The 21,186-nt window shown below is 47.5% G+C and overlaps 1 protein-coding gene across 1 annotated transcript; it reads right to left on the reverse strand.

Moving 5' to 3' along the window:
* Positions 1–1,879: 1,879 nt before the first annotated feature.
* LOC105694833 lies at positions 1,880–20,140 on the reverse strand. The gene is made up of 4 exons (XM_012415883.2): positions 19,863–20,140; positions 5,906–6,166; positions 5,565–5,777; positions 1,880–4,600 (listed from the first exon to the last, which is right to left on the reverse strand). The coding sequence occupies exons 2-4, from the start codon at positions 6,158–6,160 to the stop codon at positions 4,262–4,264; spliced, it is 807 nt and encodes a 268-aa protein (XP_012271306.1). The 5' UTR covers positions 6,161–6,166; positions 19,863–20,140; the 3' UTR covers positions 1,880–4,261.
* Positions 20,141–21,186: the final 1,046 nt, after the last annotated feature.

The raw sequence follows: 21,186 nt of genomic DNA on the forward strand, positions 1-21,186 counted from the left end.
GAAGAGAGTCGATCGGCGTGAATCGGTCTTCCGGCCATTCTTCAAAGAGAACCTGAACGGACACCAGGAAGAGCAAACCGGTTATTCTGATTTTACCGAGTCCGTCCGACGGTTCCCCCCGACTTACTCGAAATTCGAAAAATCTTTCCGGTTCCTTTCTACGTTCACCGCGCCTTTCTTCGAGGCTCTCTTCGGGTACCCTGACTGATGGATCGCAGCTCGGAATTCATGTAAATTAACGACTGCCGGGGTAATTGGCCAGTTTTTGCTATTTTGGTTCGCTTTCGAAATCCTGGGGATAGGGGAAAAAAATGCCCTTTTAGTGAACGGACGAGAGGGCGGAAATAAAAAATGGCGATACGAGTTGCGGCCTCTTCTCTTCGTCGGGATTTTCTTTTCTGGATTTCTGCTCCAATTTCGGAGATTCTCGGGAGTGATAATCGATTTACTTCCTTCTGGGTCGAATCGACGCCTAGTGGTATGATCGGGATTTTTCCCCTGTTAAAAATCACCTTCGCCATTTTGGGAATTTTACCAAATCTGCAGAGCTAAGAGGATTTCCTCTTTTTATTTAATTTTTATCGACATTTCTTCTCGCGGGTTGACTTCTTCCCCTCGTACCCTATAAAATTCCCTTCCCCACGATCGCGGTCATTCTTTCGGGAATTTCTGCAACTTATGTACACCAGATCTGTAATCAGAGCTGCGAGAACGGGGTCGGCTTCTTTTTGGGCCGCAAATCGGTCAGCGGGCGGACCCGGGTCCACCCACGATCCCGATCTCGATGGGAATCTGATGATTTCCATAAACGAGCGAGGGCGCGATATACGAAGGCGGCTTTGGGCCTCTCATTAATCGGCCTTGGCATGGGCCCAGGGCCTGGCCCATGGGACCCCGTATCGGACGCATCTATCTGGAGCACCCAGATATGGATGCTCTTTTGCATGCTGATCATAAAGTCTCTCGTCCGTTTACCACGGGTTCCAGCCACTCTCCCGGAGCGTCTTCTTATTTCGGAGACCTACCCCGCAATTTCGGAAATCGACCTCCTCCCGTTAAAAAAACAAAAAAAAAGAGAGAAAAAACTTCCCAAAAAGTTTCACGAAGTAAAACCTGGCTTCCACTCTATGTTTTTTCCTTTCATGTCTTGTCCATTTATTTCGTCCGTTGTATATTATTAATTTGCGCTCCTTATGTTTAATGTCTTCAAGTTATTTAAGGCTTCTAACTTCGACATATCTTCAGGAAATCTGAGAATTCTTCGAACTTCAATCCATCGTCTCAAACAAAATCTGCGAATATGGGGTTTGTTTAAAATCCTTGTGCCGATTTTCTTGCTCGGTGGATTTATATATTAAAAAATGGAGGTTTCTAAGATATTGAGGAATTAAACGTAGATTTGAATTCTTCTTTTAGGTTCGTTTTTAGGTTTTGGGAAAGGTGGAGTAGATACTTTTTCGCTGTTTATTCCTGTGTCCGCGGATTGATACTCTGGCGCCATCTTGTGAGGTGAAGTGCAACGACTTGCAAAAATCTCGCTTTTCTATAACGTGAAACGAACAATATTCTCGATTCTCTGTTTTCGGAGCTGTCAAAACTGAATTTTCTAATCCGAGAGGCAAATTTAATGTTTAATTGGTGTTAGTTCGTCTTATCAACCGTAGAAATAATTTTATAGGATTTTACCGGAAGTCGGTAAGAAAATGGCCGCGAGGTGGCTGTAGGAATCAAATCTTATCAGATTGCGAAGAAAATCAATGTATAATTCCAAGATTATGAAAATTCCGACACGATTAATAAATTGTAAATAACTCTCGGATTGAATTTATTAATAATCGGTCGTGATTAAAACGATGAAAGCTCGCAGAGAGATAAGGTATTCTGTTTTTCGGAGCTTTCACGGAGAGACCTTTTATTAGCACATTTACGACATACATACATAACAAAAGTCAACTTAACTAAGATCCGATTAATAACTGCGCCTACGTGGTACAGAACGTAATGTTAGAAATACATATATTTATATCACAGTCGTAGATAAACATAACGCTTTTATATAATATAATTTAACATCTAGATAAATCCGACGTCTCGTCGAAGGTAAACCGAAGGTGACGAGAAAGACAATTTCTGGATAAAATTTCAGCTCTACAATTAAATATCATATCTCCCTATCCAATTCGCCAGAACAGTTAATTTTTGGTGAATTGAAAATCTTCCCGCCTTTCCTATCACCTTATCTTAATTGTATCGATTACAGGACGTACTTCTAGGAATAATCGTAAGTGATTCGAGGAAATACAATTAATCCATGCTTAATGATAAGCGCCAGGATGGTGTTGATCCAGTCTTTTGTGATCGTCTCCTAGAATTTCGGAAATAAATTCTTAATTCTACCTAGACATCCTCCAAGTGGGGAATTCTCCCCTAGTTAGGTCCCACGAGCAAGAAGAGGCCTCGGGAAAAGTCCCTAGATCTACTGTTTTAATTAATTAATTACTTATCGATTTATTTAAGAACTCTCGTCGCGCTCTCGAATAAATCCCCGAAATTCGGGGAAAGTTAAAACGGACTATCAGGAGACATGCAAGTCCTATTATTTATACAGTAAACACGGAATGAAACCCTATCGCCGGTGATATCGAATCCCCCCTGATAATGGGGATCGCGAAATGACCTTCGGGATTTCTCCCATCCTCGCTCGAATTATTAATTAATAATTCCTCCGGAAACATCCGGACACGCCATAGGGAATTATTATTCGGCAACCACTCTACGCTATTTAGAGTAGGGCATGCAAAAGTCAATTGCGAGTCATACATCTCTAATTTTTCCTGAGGCCACTAATTCATGATTAGTGCCCACCTAGAATAACGATTTGTAATTATTTAGAAGTAAGAGGAATTATTTGTACCGACAATTAAACTTAGTCTATCCTCGGTGTCGAACGTTTGTTACTTTTTAAGGGGAATCCGGAAATGCGGAGAAGTTAGAAAATTTTCCAAACATTTCGACGGGAAAGGCGAAGATCGCTCGATGTCGGAAACTCGAGTTAAAAGAGATCCGCAGAATGCAGATGCAACAGACCCGACAGATTCCGACACGATCTTCGCTCGGGAATGTTCCCTTCTCGGGTGTGGAGAATCGCGACACGGATCTAAAGCAGATGCAATTCCCTGCTTAAGGTCCACACACAAGGGATCTACACGTACACTCTATCTGGCGTCGTAATATACATCGTAAACGAGTAAAACGAGCTCTCTGCTCTTCCCTGGCACGCCCTTGGTGCATCTCTCGCGTGCATTCGCTTCAATCCCAGGTTTAGAAGAAACCCATTGGAGATGCATCCAAGAAACCAGAAGGAGTCTCATCCGCCAGGAATCGCTGGTTCAGCTCCCAGAATCGAATGCCAGCCGGCGCAAAGGTTCTTCAGGGCCTTCAAGAGGGTGGAAGGGATGCTGCGACTCCTTATGAACGCGATCCTGATTTTCAGGTTTAGAAGAAACCCATTGGAGATGCATCCAAGAAACCAGAAGGAGTCTCATCCGCCAGGAATCGTTGGTCCAGATCCCAGAATCGAATGCCAGCCGGCGCAAAGGTTCTCCAGGGTCTTCAAGAGGGTGGAAAGGATGCTGCGACTCCTTACGAACGCGATCCTGATTTTCAGGTTTAGAAAAAACCCATTGGAGATGCATCCAAAAAACCAGGAGTCTCATCCGCCAGGAATCGCTGGTCCAGCTCCCAGAATCGAATGCCAGCCGGCGCAAAGGTTCTCCAGGGTCTTCAAGAGGGTGGAAGGGATGCTGCGACTCCTGACGAACCCGATCTTGATTTTCAGGAGGCATTTAATCAGAATCTTTTAATTTCTGAAGGTCCCCAGATGTACATCAGCTGTCATTTAATTTGTGGTCTCCAGGTCCGCCTCGGCAGGGTCCAGGATCATTCGTTTACATGATCTGGAATTAGGATCATCCCAAGATAGGTCGCCAGATTTAGTTCACCTGGTACCAAGACGTTCCCATGTAAGGTCTCCGGAGAACCATTCCAGCAAATATCAGGATAGTCCAATCTGTGAAGATCTCCAGTTCGTATCAGCTGGAGTCAGAATCTACCTGGAGACGACTTGGAAGATCGAATCCTAAAATCCAGGACCAGGTCATGGTCCCGTCGAAGACGACCGGATGTCAAGAGCTTCTCGAAGGGGATCTCTTGATCGTCACTCCTTCCTCGGCGATTTTTCTTTACTGCTCGTCGGTTTGGCCTAGAAGGTCCCTTCCAAGGAGTTCTCCAGCTCCGTCAGAGCTGGTACCAGGGTCTGCAGAGAGAAATAACGCGATCTGTCCGCAGCATCCACGCTGGTGACGTGCTGGAACTGACAGGGCTGGCTGATGTTGCTCTTCGCCGGGAGTACGACCTTCTTCTGGGGTGGCTTCTTCTTTTTCTTCCCGGGGACGGACAGACTGATGTTCTCAGGACATGATACCAGACGTTCTATGTGCTGCCAGAGGTCGTTTGCGGCTTTTGAGTTGTCGAAACTGAGTCCTGCCAGGCGAGTGTGGTCCGAAGAGAGGCACATCGTGTGGAAGGCTGGTCCAGACACCTGGAAAAGATCCTCATGAATTTTGGCTCCTCCGACATTGACATAGAAATCATTCGATTACTCATTACCCTTTTCCCGGGGGATTGTAGGAATTAATCGGCAGATTTATTAAACCTCTGATCACGATACATCTTTTTTTACGATTTTTCCTGCAGACTAAGGGACTTTATCCATTTTTAGCTGAACATTCTTTAGGTTTTCGGAGTTATGGGTGCAACTGGGATTCCTGCAGATTGGAAGCTGATCTTCGCTCGGTATCTTTTTCCAGGATTTTATTTACAGGCTAACAAAGACGTGAATCATCGGCAGGATGACTCCCGATAGCGACTCGGTTTATCGTTCTCATTCCTCTCGCAACAAGATACCGGCATTTGAAAACATGCGAAAGCGGATATGATCTCAAGTTTCCGGTCGCTGCGTATGTACAGACGATTGCAGAAATTTCATTCCTAATAATCTGAAGTCGGAAAAATCGGGAAAAAATGTATTCCCAATTAGTACCCTCGGAGACACCTTGAAAAAAAAAAATGATCAAGCTCGAGTCCTTGTTTCCCTGGGAAATAATTCCTGCAATTGTTTCACCTTTTCAAGTACTGCCGCTTCGGTCTTTCAGCGAACGCTCGGCGTTACGACCTCGATTACGTCCCATAAATTCGTTTATCAAGAACCGGCGGCAGCTTTCAACAATTTTCCGCCACCTTCGCGTCCTTATCGACCTGCATGACGCAGCCAGCGATTAGCGCAATAAATTTCTCACCTGCTGTCGACGAAACGTCGTTTCAACAAACATTACCCTGGGGCCTAATCTCGAGCGAAGGAGCGATACCGAAAGAAGAAAAAAAAAAAAAGGAGAATTAACGCGAACTTGGAAATGGGGTTCAAAAGAAAGTGAAGCGATGAACGGAGAGCATTGTGGAAAAAAAAATAAAAAATTAATAATGGATGGTTTGACATTTTTACCCACCTTGTAGGAGGACAGATTGTCGATGGTCTCCCTCCAGAGGGTGAAACAGGTGCCACGTTCGGCGAGCAAAATCTGGATCCGCTTTTTGGACCGTGATCTGGTCTCCCCCAGGTCGAGGACCACCACAGGGATCCCAGTAAATCTCAGCTCCCAGGTTTCCGTCTGAGACGCGTTCCCCAGGTAGAGATTGGCCAGAGACTCGCAGACGAAGACCTGAAAGTCGGATCTCGAGGTGACTAGGAAATGACTCCTTGGTGTCTTAACGAAAAGGAAGACTCGGTACGCCGGTACCGAGGTGTACTAGAGGTCTTCGGTTATAAATTACCGGCTCATGTTCTCACCTGGCTCTTCAGGCCTCTGAAGAAGGTCTCCAGCTGCTCCCTTTCGACCTGGCTCACAGGATCCAATCTCGTCTCGTCGCTGTTCTCGGAGCTGTCGCTTCCCTCGTAGCTGGACGTCGCCGAAGTGTCCGCCTCACCTGTTGAAGAGAGTCGTCTCCTGGTAGCGCCGCTGTACTCGCTGTAGTACGAAGAGCTGTGCAAGGAGAGGTTAGACTGCAACGCCGGGCAAGAGGATGCGTACACCGGGCCGTTCATTTTGGTCTGAAACGAGACGAAAAAGGAAAAAATGGTATTTAAACGTCTAACTACTCGACACTTTCCAGGAATTTCGCCGTCGATTGAAAATACAATAATTTCCAGTGATTTTCTAGTCGACTGAAAAAAAAAAAAGGAGAGAAAATTCATTTCCAGGAATTTTTTGCGCAACTTAAATTGCGCCATTAATTATTCTTCGTAATGTCGCAATGGTCGTCGGGACATTTTCCACTTCGAGCAATTGTTCTACGCGCAATTATCTGTAATGCATCTCAATTTGGGAGTGATTGTAGGTAAAATTGTATATTTCTATTTTTTTTTTGCGGTTCTCGCGCGTCTCTCATGGCGGCCACCCAGAAGGAGGGTCCTTTTTGCAAGGATCCGAAGAGGAGTCTTTGAAGAGGGAAGCGTTAGCCATCTGTCTCTCGAGGAGAAGCTTCGCCACCCTCTCTGCCACCCACATCCGGTGCACTTCTCGCCCTCGAGAGGGAGAAAGAGGGACGGAGAGTGCACAATGCACTTCCGGCAAGTCCTCGACGGCTCTAAGCTCTGGGAAACGCATTCGACTCGGTGTGAAGAGTTTGTACCCTACATTCCTACAGGTCGTTTAAATCGGAGATATGGCGACGTCTCCGAGATACGGCATCAAGGCTCGGACATATATTTTAATTAATTAATAAAATGACAGGCGTACTCGAAATCGACGGGAAACTGCAATTCTCGTTAACTGCCCTAAGGAGGTCCATCGGAGTGGAAATTAAAAAATAATTCCTGCCCGGAGTCTTAAATAAATAAGGAAACTGCAATTGTCGGTAACAGTGCCAAGGACACCGCGAGGTATAGGGCAGCCGAAATTGAAAAGAATTTCTGCACGGAGTCTTAAGTAAATAAGGAAACTGCAATTGTCGGTAACAGTGCCAAGGACACCGCGAGGTTCAGCGGGGTGAAAAATTAAAATGAATTCCTGCACGGGGTCTGGAATAAATAGGGAAACTGCAATTGTCGATAACAGTGCTGAGGACACCGCGAGGTTCAGCGGGGTGAAAAATTAAAATTAATTCCTGCAGGGGGTCTGGAATAAATAGGGAAACTGCAATTGTCGGTAACAGTGCCAAGGACACCGCGAGGTTCAGCGGGGTGAAAAATTAAAATTAATTCCTGCACGGAGTCTTAAGTAAATAAGGAAACTGCAATTGTCGATAACAGTGCCAAGGACACCGCGAGGTTCAGCGGGGTGAAAAATTAAAATGAATTCCTGCACGGGGTGTGGAATAAATAGGGAAACTGCAATTGTCGGTAACCGCGCCAAAAAGGAAGGGCCACGCGGTCCGGCGGCGTCGCTCGATTCCCGGAGCAAGGGGGCGAGAATGGACGGATCGATCTAGCGATTTCTTCGCGATTTCCGGGGTGGCCGGGATAAAGGGAGCCCGCCTCGGACTCTCCTGGACCGGGACGCGTTCCATGGGGATGGAAATTGGGTCGGCGAGTTCCGCGCACGCGTCACCCTGGACAGCGCGACGGAGAGGGAGGATGCGCGAGCGAAGGAGCGCGACGGAGAGGGAGATACAGCCAGGGCTGATCGCTCGGCATCGAGTGTCCTACATAACCTCTCTCCGCCGGTGCACCGTAGCCTTAATTCGGCCGCGGTGCCTAACCTCAAAGTGGCCCCCGGCGATTTTTCATTCCCACCGCGAAAATTAGCCCGGGAATTATAATTAGGAGAACGTAAGAGCCCCGCGGCATGACCGCGCGACAGTACGCTCGAACCCTTTCCTTTCCTTTCTTATTTTAGAACTTACCGACATTTGCAGTTTCTCAAATATCTCGGGAACCGTTCGACGGAATTGGCCGTACTTTTAGAGTATCAATATTTCAAGGGGGAGGATCGTTCCTACATGAAAGGATTTTCGATCAGAGATCGTTTCGCGGGTCTGCGACTCCTTGTTATCGGGGACGCGTCGGTGGCTCTTATCGGAGAGGGGGTCCTTACGAGGGCGTAGATCCTGCGAACAATGGCGCTTCCGGTGTGCGTTTCGCGCGTCATCTCGCGTTACGGTTTCCGCTGCGTGGGATGGAGGTAACCGCGATTCTGGGCCTTATTAAAAAAAAAATAATAATAATAATAAAAGCAGCAAACCGACCTCGGTACCCGCTTCCACTTTGCACTTATAGTCCGTTTTGTTTATAATTTGTGAAATTGGGCCAACCCTCATTTACGGCCCAGTAGCGGCCATGTTGCAAAAAAGGCCCACTGCTCTAAGAAGTCTTCGCGACCACGGAGCTCTGATAAACTAATAAATTATTCACATCCACCGTTTAAATCTTCATTCGTGCCCCGCATTTCCATCGTCCCCCGAGTCTCGGGCCCCGCTTCTTGCGAAATGGGCCCCCGGCGTCGGGCCCCGAGTCCCTCGCTTATCTCTCCTCTTAGAGGCGACGTTTGCACAACGTACGCTTGTCTGTCGCGAGTTTCGCAACGAGGTAAGGGGACGAGCTGAAAAGTGGCCCCTGACGCGGTTTCACCGCACGCGGTATTCGGGGGCCTTAAGGTGTCACGGAAGGGCCATTCGGTATATATCAAAATGTTAAAATTAAATTAAATAATTAAAAATGTCCCGCAAACCTAGGAGTACCGAATAACTTCAAACTTTAGCCCGTGATTATGGAGCCCCTGATGAAGGTACCGAAAATAGGAAAATATCATTTTTCGTGGAATTTTAATAGATGGAAGTATTAAAATATGTTATTAAAATTCGTGTATAAAGTGGCCCTTTCGTACGACCTTAAGGATCTACGATGGAATTACGATTAAAAATGTCCTGCAAACCTAGGAGTACCGAATAATTTCAAACTTTAGCCCGTGATTATGGAGCCCTTGATGAAGGTACCGAAAATAGGAAAATATCATTTTTCGTGGAATTTTAATAGATGGAAGTATTAAAATACGTTATTAAAATTTGTGTATAAAGTGGCCCTTTCGTACGCCCTTAAGGATATACGGTGGAATTACGATTAAAAATGTCCTGCATATCTAGGGTACCGAAAAACTTCAAACTTTAGCCCCTGATGAAGGTACCGAAAATAGGAAAATATTTTTCGTGGAATTTTAATAGATGGAAGTATTAAAATACATTATTAAAATTCGTGTACAAAGTGGCCCTTTCGTACGACCTTCAGGATCTACGATGGAATTACGATTAAAAATGTCCTGCAAACCTAGGACTACCGAAAAACTTCAAACTTTAATCCCTGATGAAGGTACCGAAAATAGGAAAATATCATTTTTTCGTGGAATTTTAATAGATGGAAGTATTAAAATACGTTATTAAAATTCCTGTATAAAGTGGCCCTTTCGTACGACCTTAAGGATCTACGACGGAAAATGAGAGGCGTCGTTGAGCACTTCGCGAAAAAGATCGACACGCGAAAACGTGCCCGATAACGGCTCGTGAAAGCGGCTCGACGCGATTTCTTTCTCTCTCTCTCTCTCTCTCACTCTTCGCCCTTTTTCCGCGTCCTGATATGGGATTATCAAGGTCAGGGATAACATGCAAAGCAAGTGGACCGCGTCGGAGATGCCGATGGACCGGTTCCCGGAAACTTCTTCGCTCATGAAGAACTCGAAGAGAGAGGGGAAAAGGAGATCGCGGAGGAGAACGGGAGGGAGGAGACTTGCGGAAAAATAAAAGAAAATGTTACGAGCCCTTCAAGGATTCCCTAACTTCGGATCCTCCACTCAGAATGTAAGACGCGACACCCTGGCTCTGCCCAAACCTCGAGGTGTAAGAAAAAGAAAAATGTGGAAAAACCCCGGAACGAAGAAAAATCATCTGAAAATAAATATAGCCACGAACATTTCTAGGGATTATCCCGAAATTCGGTAACCTCCACCCCGAATTTAAAACCGACCCTGACCTACCCTCCCTCGGAACAGAGGAAGGGAGAGAAATCGGAGCAATCGATTTGCTAGAAAAAAAAAAGAAAAAAAAATAATACCTACATTTTTGCGGTCTCCCGGAGAAGTTTCGAAAGAAGAGTATCCCCCCCCTCTTATCTCGGATATTTTCCCCGGGTTATCTTTTTCCCTTCCCGATGGTAAACGGTGAAAACCAACGGAGATCGGGCAGGCACGCCGAGTCGTGACTCCGCAGCTGCACGTGCAGCTACGCAATCCCCAGGCACGACTTCGGCTCTCAGCTGCAGTACGTGCACTCGATGAAACGTCCCCTGTTATCTCCTCGATATCCCCGGTTTCGGTTTACCCGACGTTATCACCCGGTCCGTGGTCCGAGCGCGGTCCTCTATCAGCGGCGCGAGATAAGGGAGGGTCCTTCGAGAGATTTTCTCTCTTTTTTTTTTTTAAACCCTGCAACACGAGATTAAAAATTACACCGATATAAAAAACATCCTGTATAAAGAAAAGGAAGTGGAAAAATTGGTTAGAACCCCTCCCCTCCCCCCCGAAAAAAAATGATTATTAAATATGATACTCCGTCTCGAAGGGACTAATTTTGATATCGACACGCGTCACGTTGACATGTCTTCGGTGTGATATTTTTTTATATCCTCGGATGATTTTTTGACATTTCGCTAACTCGACCTTTTGGGACGATTTTGAAATTTCAGCGGGATTTTTAGATTGGTTTTTTATCACAAGGTTTTCATGCGTTCCGAGGCCCTGATGGTTCCGCGGGATCTCGGTATGTCTTTTTTTTTTGTTTCGCTGCATTCTGAGGAGTGATATCCTGATGAGATTTTTTTATATCGAGGTCGTGAACCGGGGAGGTCGTCGAATTTAACGGGGCTCGCTCCTCGTCCCTCGTATATAGACAAATCGATAGCAATGCGATATCGGTGCCACGAGGTCGCCGTTTAAAGGCGCGTGCTCATTGACGAAGCCCGATCGGTGTTCGATCTGAATTTCGCCCCATTTTTTTTATCGACTACGAAGGCGATGGAAGGAAAGTCGAGCCTGAACTACCGGAAGTCTCCATGTCTGGGCTCCCTTGGAGAAAAATGAAGCGGGAGTTCGGACGGATCTGTTATTAAGATTAATTAATTCTTCTCTTCTGCGTAGTCCAACGTCGGAGAGATGAGACGATCGAGGAGCGACATTCGCCGAGGAAGGAATGCTCCCGGCAATTAATATTAATAATAGCGTGCGCCTAATAGCCCTCGATGACGGCGTCGTGAAATAACGCCTTGCAGGCGCGGCGTTACAATTAGGGACGCCGACGGACGCGTAACGACGAGTGACGTCAACGGCGTCGTTAAAGATGCAGAGAGGAAACGCGAGATGCGGGAACGAGGAACGATCCCGCGGGAATCGTTCGTTCTAACCCGGGATGACGTTTATTCCTCCCCACGTTCGTTCTCCCGCGCGCGGTATTTCGACCTGGATTAGAGCTCGTCCCTTGACTTTGACAAAAAATAGTGTTTAACAAAAGTTGCGGAACACGAGGTAAGGAATGACTTTCATTTGAGACGTTTTTCTCCAGGAGGGATAGTTCAGGCGGGAAGTCGAGTTGAAAATGGAGAAGGGTTCAAAATGGAGAACGATCATTATCGAAAACTCGCAATGGCGGACAAGCCGATAAATATCGATGGAGCCCGTTCACGAGGTCGTGACTCATCCTGCATTCTTGACTCGTAAGTCATGAGATAATCGTTAACAGGAGTTATCAGCTATCGGCGGTTAGATCGCGACCCTTGTTCCTTACGTGTCTACTTTCAGGTTTTACCGGATTTCTCGATACTATCGGCCGCCATTTTGGTGCACGCCGTTCGAGTCCTCCTCTTCTTAATCTCTCGGTCGTAAAAAAGTCCCGATCAACGAGGATTACTCTGTCAAAAGTATGTCCAATCTGGTGTAATCTCGAATCAATCGACCGGACTGCCGTCCTTATCGGCCGCCATTTTGGTAGCACGCCGGTCTCTTCGGGCGTCGAGGTCTCCTCTTTCCGGGGCTCTTCCTCCCGTTCGGTGGAATTAATCGAGTGGTTTGCGGTGCAAGGCGGAGCTCGCGAGTCGTGACCGTGAATTACCGTGCACTCGGCGATGCACGGAGCAATTCGATGCACTGTCTGGTGGGTAACGGCACTCGTCCAGGAACCTGCCCCGGACGGGTACCAAACTCGTTCCGGGGTCTCGAGTCCCTTGAGGAAGATCCCGAAGAGCTCGTGATATGTCAGGACGCTCCGATTCGACGCGCCGATTTCATCCCAGTCTTGCGTAAGTGCAACAGGCGCGATGCAATGAATTTATGACGCCTGGATGCACTTCAGGATACTTTTTAATGTCCTCTGCGTGAAAATCAATTTTTCCTAATATATAAGTAATTGCGACAGGCGCGATGCAATGACTTTATGACGCTTGGGTGTACTTTTTAATGTCCTCTTCGTGAAAATCAATTTTTCATAATATATAAGTAAGTGCGACAGGCGCGATGCAACGACTTCATGACGCCTGGATACTTTTCAATTTCCTCTTCGTGAAAATCAATTTTTCACAGTATATAAGTAATTGCGAGAGGCGCGATGCAACGACTTTATGACGCCTGGATGCACTTCAGGATACTTTTTAATGTCCTCTTCGTGAAAATCAATTTTTCATAATATATAAGTAAGTGCGACAGGCGCGATGCAACGACTTCATGACGCCTGGACACTTTGCAATGTCCTCTTCGTGAAAATCAATTGTTCACAAGATATAAATTATTTTTCCCTATCAAGCATTTGCATTGCCTTAATATAGATTTCAAAGAGATTCCCTGCAGATCCGCGGTCCATTTACAAGCGGATGCTACACCGCCGCGGCCACGCAAGCGACACATGCGGCTCATGTGCGGTACATGTGCGGTGCATGTGCGGTGCATCGAGTGTGCAATTGGTACCGCACCTTAACACTCTACGTTTCTACTTTGTACAAGAGCAAGCCGGATCTCCGTCGAATCCAATTCCGCTCCCCCATTAGACGGGACTAAGAAAATAAAAATTCGGAATTTCGGCGTAATCGAAAAATTCCCCAAAAAATCCGGGACCTCCCTGGAACCTCCGCGAACCTCGGGAAATCCTTCTTCCTTCGGTTTTCAGTTCCAAGAAGGTCGATGATGTCAACTTCCTCGTATTTCGCGGCGCAACGTTGACGATTCAGCGCGTAGTTGCGCATATATACCGATTGCGTAACGGCACGTGCTCGTGCATAATTCGCCCCCGGCTGTTTTACGACGCCGAGCGTCGTCAAAAGTCTAAGTTGACTTCTTAGGAAATCGCAGAAAAATCTGGAAAAAGAATCCAGGAGGAGGAGCCGAGGTAAAACAATTTTTCAACGAGGAGACCCGACGTCTGCAAGTCGGCCATTTTGGTACTGGAATTTCTCCGAATTTTTTTCGTGTTTTCGAACGACGCCATTCGAAAGAGCTCTCTCGAGTCATCGCCAAGCAAATCACGTCCCGACGTCTTATCGTCGCAATGGAGCAATAACTCTTCATGGTTGAAATACCTCGAAGAGATGCGCAGGTGGTTCGCTTGAAGATGTAAGAGCACGAAAAGGAGGAGAGAAAAATGGTAAAAATGGAGGAAGGGCTATCCAGTGCTCCTGGAAGAGCTTTCGGGGCTTTCCTAACGAACTCTGCCGAAGACGTCGGAAGGGACGAACGTCGATTTCTCTCCAGAGGATTCAGAGAAATTATTCGTCTTCTTCGGGGTAGTTCTTCGTGAGACTATTTTAAATGCCGTTTCAATTCCCGTGACGCACCCCGGGCACCGGATGTGGAATAGACCCCCAGAGGTTAAAAGGCATTAATGAATTAATCGAGGAGATTAATTATCTCGTTGCGGAACCCCAACGACGCCGCCTCCCGCGAGTTCTCTCGGCGAGAGTCGGTGACCCCGAGGGGGGGAACATTTTCCTTCTTTCAAGCGTCAACCGGGCAGGCCATGAAAAAATGACTTAAACAAACGTTGTAGCCCGCAAGTCGGCGAGTATTTTTCGTAGGAGGCATTTCTCTCCTACGTCGACCGTTCGCTCGGAAAATCGAATCCATCTCGACGTCCTCTCGACGGCGTGAAGTGGTAGCGGTGGCTTGGCGTGCAGCCAGCCCCGAAGAGAGTTCCCTCTTCTTCTGGGTGCGTAAGAGCCGCGTTACCGAGGTCGAGGGGGGCTAAATCTCGAGAAACTTCGCGGCCTTGTTTTGTCGATTAACTTTTTACCTCCTGCACCGACGGACGACTCCAGGATCGATAGCCGTTCGATCGATCCGACACGGTCACGCGTCCTGCCCGGAAAAATGAATTATTAAATGAAAAATGAAAATTCGTCCTTATCGTTCCACAAACGAAACGTCAATTAAGGTCGGAGGTGATTTCGACGGTCTTGGCATATCGGGCCACATCAATTTGGATAAAAAATCCTATCTTAACAACTGATAAGAGGCAGAAAATATACGAGAAAAATCCAAGATTTCTTAAGTTTCTCAGATCTCTTGGCACCAGAGGTCTCCTCAGGGTGTCCTATGGATCCTATGGCTCGAAATAATTCCCCATGGACCACGTGAGATCTCGTGTCAAGGAACAAACGCGATTTCTATCGTGCCAGATGACTGAAAAGGAGTCAGAAGTGACTCACGGGTCCGAGTGGAGGACTTCAGGGTCGGCTCGACCTGACTCCGGGAGAAACTCGAAGACCTCGAGGTCCGTTCCCATCCTCGACATGTCGGGAGTCTCCTTGAAGATAAATCTCCTCATGAGGAAGTCACCCGAAGAAAAAACGGGAGGAAGAAAATCATTCGAGATGATGAACTCAGACTCGGGAGCAAAACCTCGGGCTCAAGGTTCGACGGTATCAAAGATCACCCGACGATGCTGGAAGTCAACCTCGGCCCTGAAGAAGAGACTTACGGCCCTGACACTGAGAAAGCGCTCATTCGGGGACCGGTTTTATGTCGATTAATCCCCCTGGTCGGTACTTTCCCACCTGTCGATGGTCCCCATGGCGAGAAGAAGGAGAAAAAGAAGAAGGAAGAAAAAATGAGCACGAAGAGGAGCTCGCCGGGACGGTTCTTCAGGTGTTCCTCGGCTCTCCCGCAGCTTCTTCAGGTGTTCCTCGGCTCTCCTGCAGCTTCTTCAGGTGTTCCTTTAGGTACTTTCTTCGGGTACACCCTGCCAACATGGCCGACGTTCTCAAATCTCTTCATCAAGGATGGCACTGAAGAAAATCCGCACCTCCTTCAGGGTCAAGTTCTGCGGCATTGCGTTTAAGAAAAAAAAATATGGCGAAAAATCACGGAACCGGAAAAATCCAGCTCGTTAAGAAGAATCCCGTTGAGTGCGTATTCGTTAGCGTAACCTTCGGGATGGAACCAAAATGGCGGGAAACAGGGGATGGGGCCCAAAAAGCTGCGTCGCGCTCCGAAAAATCCGTCTCGCTTAACGACGCCCGAAACGGCGAACTGGGTTAAGGAGCGGCCGATTCTTCCCGGGTTACGGCGGTAGGGGGGGATATAGAAAAAAAGGAATAAAGGGGAGGGAAAAAAAAAGGAACGAAGAGGAAGAATCCAGCCATGAGAATCGGTCAACGAACCGAAAATCGCCCGCGGCCGGCTGACCTTTCTTTCCTCTTTCTCCCCGTTCCTTTCTCTCGTTCGTCTCGAGGGCGATTTCCCATGAGAGGTGGAACCTCGATCCCCTGATAAGGGAGATATAATTGCAAATAAGAACCAAGGGAGACCGCGATAGCGACTGAAAAGATGACAAAGGGCCTGAGATTTTCCTAAAGATGGAACGTGGCGTCAAAGAGGTCTCCTTTACGAAAAACAAAATTTCTTTATAGACGTTTTTGACATTTTTTCCATAAAAAATGAAATTCAGTATCAGACTTCACAATGTGAATGTGGGGGCTACGAAGAAGGTCCTGACACCCATGAAGTTTCAATTACCACAAAATTTCTTTATAGACGTTTTTGACATTTTTTGTATAAAAAATGAAATTCAGTATCAGACTTCACAATGTGAATATGGGAGCTACGAAGAAGGTCCTGACCCCCATGAAGCTTCAATTAAAACAAAATTTGTTTATAGACGTTTTTGACATTTTTTCCATAAAAAATGAAATTCGGTATCAGACTTCACAATGTGAATGTGGGACCTACGAAGAAGGTCCTGACACCCATGAAGTTTCAATTAGAACAAAATTTCTTTATAGACGTTTTTGCAATTTTTTCCATAAAAAATGAAATTTCACGAGTTTCAAGACCTACATTAGGGCTTTCATATTCACGTTACAAAGTTCGAAACGATTTGTTACACCCAGTTGGTGAAAATGCTTCACGAACGATTGACTTCTCGGATGGCACTTTCACGTCCCCTTAAAGGAAGGTCGTGGGGAGGCGATAAGGGAAATCACGGGTGGAGGAAAAGCGCCGAAAGGGTGGAGTAGGAGGGAAGAGGGAAGGCGCAATTAGCGACGCTCCAGGGCCGCGGAAAAGTTCCGTTTTAACGGGAGCACCTGTGGGACCCACCGTTCCAAGCGGTTACCACGGACGCTTCCCCGGAGACTCGTAGCCTCCCTCCGAGCCTGCTAATTTCGCTCAGAAATCCGTTTAACGGCGCCCGTTGGCCAAGCACCGACGCGAAACGCCGGACCGAGGTGCTTTTATCGACCTCGGGACGGCCAGCCCGGGGAATCTCGCCGAACGGATATTTTGGGCCCGCCAAGGGCCCTAGGAAACCCGCGAAGCGGACTCCTGGGCCCGACAAGATCGGCGAGATCGATCGAGTGGAGTCGAGACGATCGGAAAGCCGCGATTCGACGTCGGGGCGCCCCGTCGATCTGGGGATTTCCGGGTAACGGGAGTTATCCGTCGTTGGGCCCGATGGGGCCCAATGGGGCCCAATGGGGCTCAAGAGGGGCCGTGTTCGTCCGAGATCTCCAATTAAAAGGGAATAACCAGAGCTCTCCCTCCTCCGCGGCGGCTTTTATCTTCCCCTGGACCCGGGCCCCATCGGGTAACCCCCCTCCCGCACCATTGGGCCCACTTGCCGAGCGGGAATAATTCGGGCCCCTCAGGGGCTCCTCGTTGGGGGACTTCTCACCGGGTAGAGGGATATACGTCGAAGAAGTTTCGTATCTTCCGAAGAGGTTTACTCCGGGAATGGGTCCGATATCTTTGGGCCTTATACCCGTAGGTTCGATCGCTCGACTCGGGAGCGGTAATCCCGTGGGTTTAAACGATAGATGGACGCGGTCTCCGACCTCGGAGAGAGCCTCGGGCCCAAAGTCCCACCGGAGGGGCCCTTTCGTTTCCTTCCGGCGTTGGAAAGTGACTCCTGCGGGGCCCGATCGCTGCACGCGCTCCTTTTTGCGCTCGAGAGACGGCGAGTCGTTAACTCCGAATCAGGAATTCCGTGGGGCCCGAAGGACTGGTTCGCCGGGGCCCCGGAGAACGGGGGCGTCGGCGTCCTCGGGCCCCGCGAAGTCCAAGAGGCCCATAGGCTCCATAGGCCCATAGGAGGATATATCGAGGCCCATTGCTACCACAGGGTGGGTTAACATTAAGAGGTCTGCCGATGACTCGGGGCCCTCCGCCATCATAAGGCCCATTGTCGTCACCATTGATATCCCGAGACCCCGGGGATCTTTTGCTCCTTGCTCCTCGCTAACGTCAAGAGGCCCATTGTGGCTCCAAGGCCCATTACCGTTTTTGGGCCCACTGCTATTTTAAGGCCCATTGTCTCCTTAAGGTTCCGTAACCGTACGAGTCCCACAGTCACCCTGGGGGTCGTTTGCCCCTCGCCCCTCGCCAACGTCACGAAACCCATTGTCGTTCTAAGGCCCATTACTATTTTCGGGCCCAGTGCTGGTTTTAAGGCCCACCATCGTCCTTGAGAGCCATTGTCTCCCTAAGGTTCCGTAACGTTACGAGTCCCACTGCCGCCCTGGGGCTCCCTGCCGCCCTGAGCCCCCCCCCCCCTTCAGGCTCCGCCGTCTGGGCCCAATAACGGCGACTCGAGCCGCCGTAAAAACTCCATACTTGGGTTTATGCGCCCGCCCGGAAGCACTTTCCACGGAATGACTTTCTTCGAGCCTTCGTTAGGTGTCTCACTGCGCGTCGAGAGGACGCGCTCTCGAAAGCGTGGGAGGTGTCAATTGGAAATCGTCCACCCTCGTTACACGGAATCGACATTTTTATTATTTTTTTTTTTTCAAGTGGAGCCCGGAGAGGCGCACTCAGCTCTAATACAAAACCTCGATATATCGAACCTCTCGACTAATTATACATTTTCAAGCCCACTTTCACATTTGATTAACGAATTTACGCGGCTCGTCTGCCCGACAATGAATTCCGTTTCGCGTTATGATATATATGTGCCCATAATTATGAAAGTGGTCTAAGTCAAAATTAAAAAAAAAAATGAGTTTATCAGTTATTTCATGCCATATTATTTCAAACGAAATTAATTCAATGTAATTTCGAAACAAAAAATATATGACTTAGACCACTTTCATAATTATGGGCACATATATATATATATATATATGTATATGGAAATCCTGAAAATTAATCCCAGATACTTCAACCCCGGTTTCGTTAAACCAATTCTGTTTCGGGTAACGATGTATAGAGATTAAGTTTTCAGCAATTAATCCCGTCTCTGATTTTTTTTTTTATTCCGAGATTTCAGATAGCGACTTATCAAATCCGGAGATATTTATATTCTGATCTTGTTATTTGCTGCAAATGGCACGAAGGAGATCGCAAATGGAAACTCGATTAACCAAGGCGCACATCGTTTCCGCCGTTTAACGGGGAAATCTCCGATGGAAACGAGGATATCCCGGGGGTCGCAATTACTTCGATTCAGAAGACGCAACGACGGCCGCGGGTTTCCATGAAAGCGTCGGGCAGAGTTTTATTCAGCGGCTTGTTAACCATTAAACGCTTTACGGGGGGATCGTTAGTCGTTGTTAACGAACCGCTTTATTCCCCTCGTTAGGGGAAAGTAAAGGATTCACCTACGACGAGAAAAATCGACGTTTCGGCGTCTCTCGTAGTCGCTTAATGAAAACGATTAGAGTGTCTTTAAAGAAATGTGAAGAAAGAAAAATGTAAAAAATTAATTCATTCATTATATAAGTGGAGGAGTCGCGAAAAGCATGTCTGATGTCAAGGGCACTGGTTAGAATGAAAAACTAGACGAAAACGTCGGCTGGAAAATTCATTTTCGAGGACGCGGACTAATTTCCATGCATGCTCGGTTTAACGAATGACCGTGAATGAATGAGTCAGAAGTGCCGGTAATTTCGTGAAGTCATAGACGAAGATAAGTCAAAGGTCGGGTTTAACAACGGACCTTGCAATTGTAATTGCGGGAAAAATTGAGTCGTTTTGAAGAAAAATGTATAAACGGTACCGTAGATTTATTTCAAGGTGAGAGAGTCAATGTTGCAGGTGGAAATCCTGGGAGAACTAATTTTGTTTACAATAGTTGAGCTTATGAACATGACTATTAAAAATTAACGGACGTCGCAGTTTATAAGATAATGAACGACGATTCTACGGCTATCTCCTCCAAGCGTGGGCAATTTAATTCAACGGTCGAATAATTTCCCACCCGGCATTTTTAAAGGGTTGAACAATGAAATCCCCTGAAATGAAATTCAAAGAGAAAATTTATCTCGCCGGAAATATCACACTTTCACTTACTTTTCGGGGATTCTAAATAAGCGAAGATCCTCTAGGAACTCGGGTCGTACATGTTACCGGGCACCTTTTGTAGAAACAATGTGTGTGATATTTGGAGCACTGCGAATATCGGATTCTGGAAGGTTAAAGGTTAGGATTAGAGGTGGAGGTCTTAAATGGCTGGTGCGCGTCACCGGGGTGTCCTTTTCGCACTCGCGGGCCGACAAAGAAGCGACAGATCCTTGACGACACCTTTTCGATCCGTCCTCGTCGAGGAGTGGAGTCCTACTGAGGCTCCCTCCGCGCGCCGCCCGCCAGGGAGTCGAGCCGCTGCGCGCGCACGCTGCGCGCCGCTCATACGCGTCCCGGCTGCGTGTGGGGGCGCACGTGTGCTACGCGCGCGCATCATGCGCTGCGCGCTGTGTGCTGCACGCATGCGCGTGCGAGCGTACCCACGCCGAGCGTGGGAGTGACGAACCGCGGCCGAGTGACGGATTCTCCGCGTGCGGCGCTGCGGAGACCTTATCGCTCTATACGGAATTTTCACGGCTGAATCATTACGAGTCACACGGTCAGAGCGGAGCTCTTAAAACCCGATTGTGAATCGAAGAGGCACCCGTGAATCATCCTCTAGGCTCGAGGAGATTTTCCGGATTAGAGACGCAGCGTTTCCGCGCATTCCTGCAGTTTCTAGAGACCCGAAGAGCCTCATATGAGGATTTTCCGGGTATGTACCGACGGCCTTAATTATGGATTTTCTCATTAAATAGGTTTGAAGAGCTCGAAGAAGAGGAGTGAATGAAAGTGGCGATGAGGTTCATAACCTGGGGATATGGAACCTGGAATCTTCGACCACTTCATTCTGGACTTCCGCATGGCCGCCATCTTACTTCGCTGGTTAAATCGAAAAATTGTAAATTGTAACTTATTGGGTGTCAACGTGTATTTTTATCCATTTGAATAAAATGTGGAATTATTGGTGTTAATTCTTATTATCCCAATATCTTTTTTCAAGACTATGTGATATTAGTTATTAAGTTAGATATACTGCCGTTATGTGGGAAGGTTTATATATATATATAATAGGGATGGGTGGTTTTAACTAGGGGTCATTTATTTTCTCCTTTTAAGGGATTCTCTCTGCTAGGTGGAGAGGATCTTGAAACACGTCCGTGGACCGCAAGTGTGTCACGTTCCTCGCGAAAGAGTGTCACAGTTTGCGGAAGTCGGTTCTACACGCGGAACCAAGATGGCGGCCTTCGGCGTAACCTTTCACCCCTGCACGTAGGTTCCCACGTGCGACATACGCCGCAAATCCGAGCCGTACAAAAGAAATAACGGATCC

The sequence above is a fragment of the Orussus abietinus genome, unplaced genomic scaffold, assembly GCF_000612105.2.
Source record: "Orussus abietinus isolate OABI.00-Male unplaced genomic scaffold, Oabi_2.0 scaffold27, whole genome shotgun sequence".
In the NCBI taxonomy this organism is placed as follows: Eukaryota; Metazoa; Arthropoda; class Insecta; order Hymenoptera; family Orussidae; genus Orussus; species Orussus abietinus.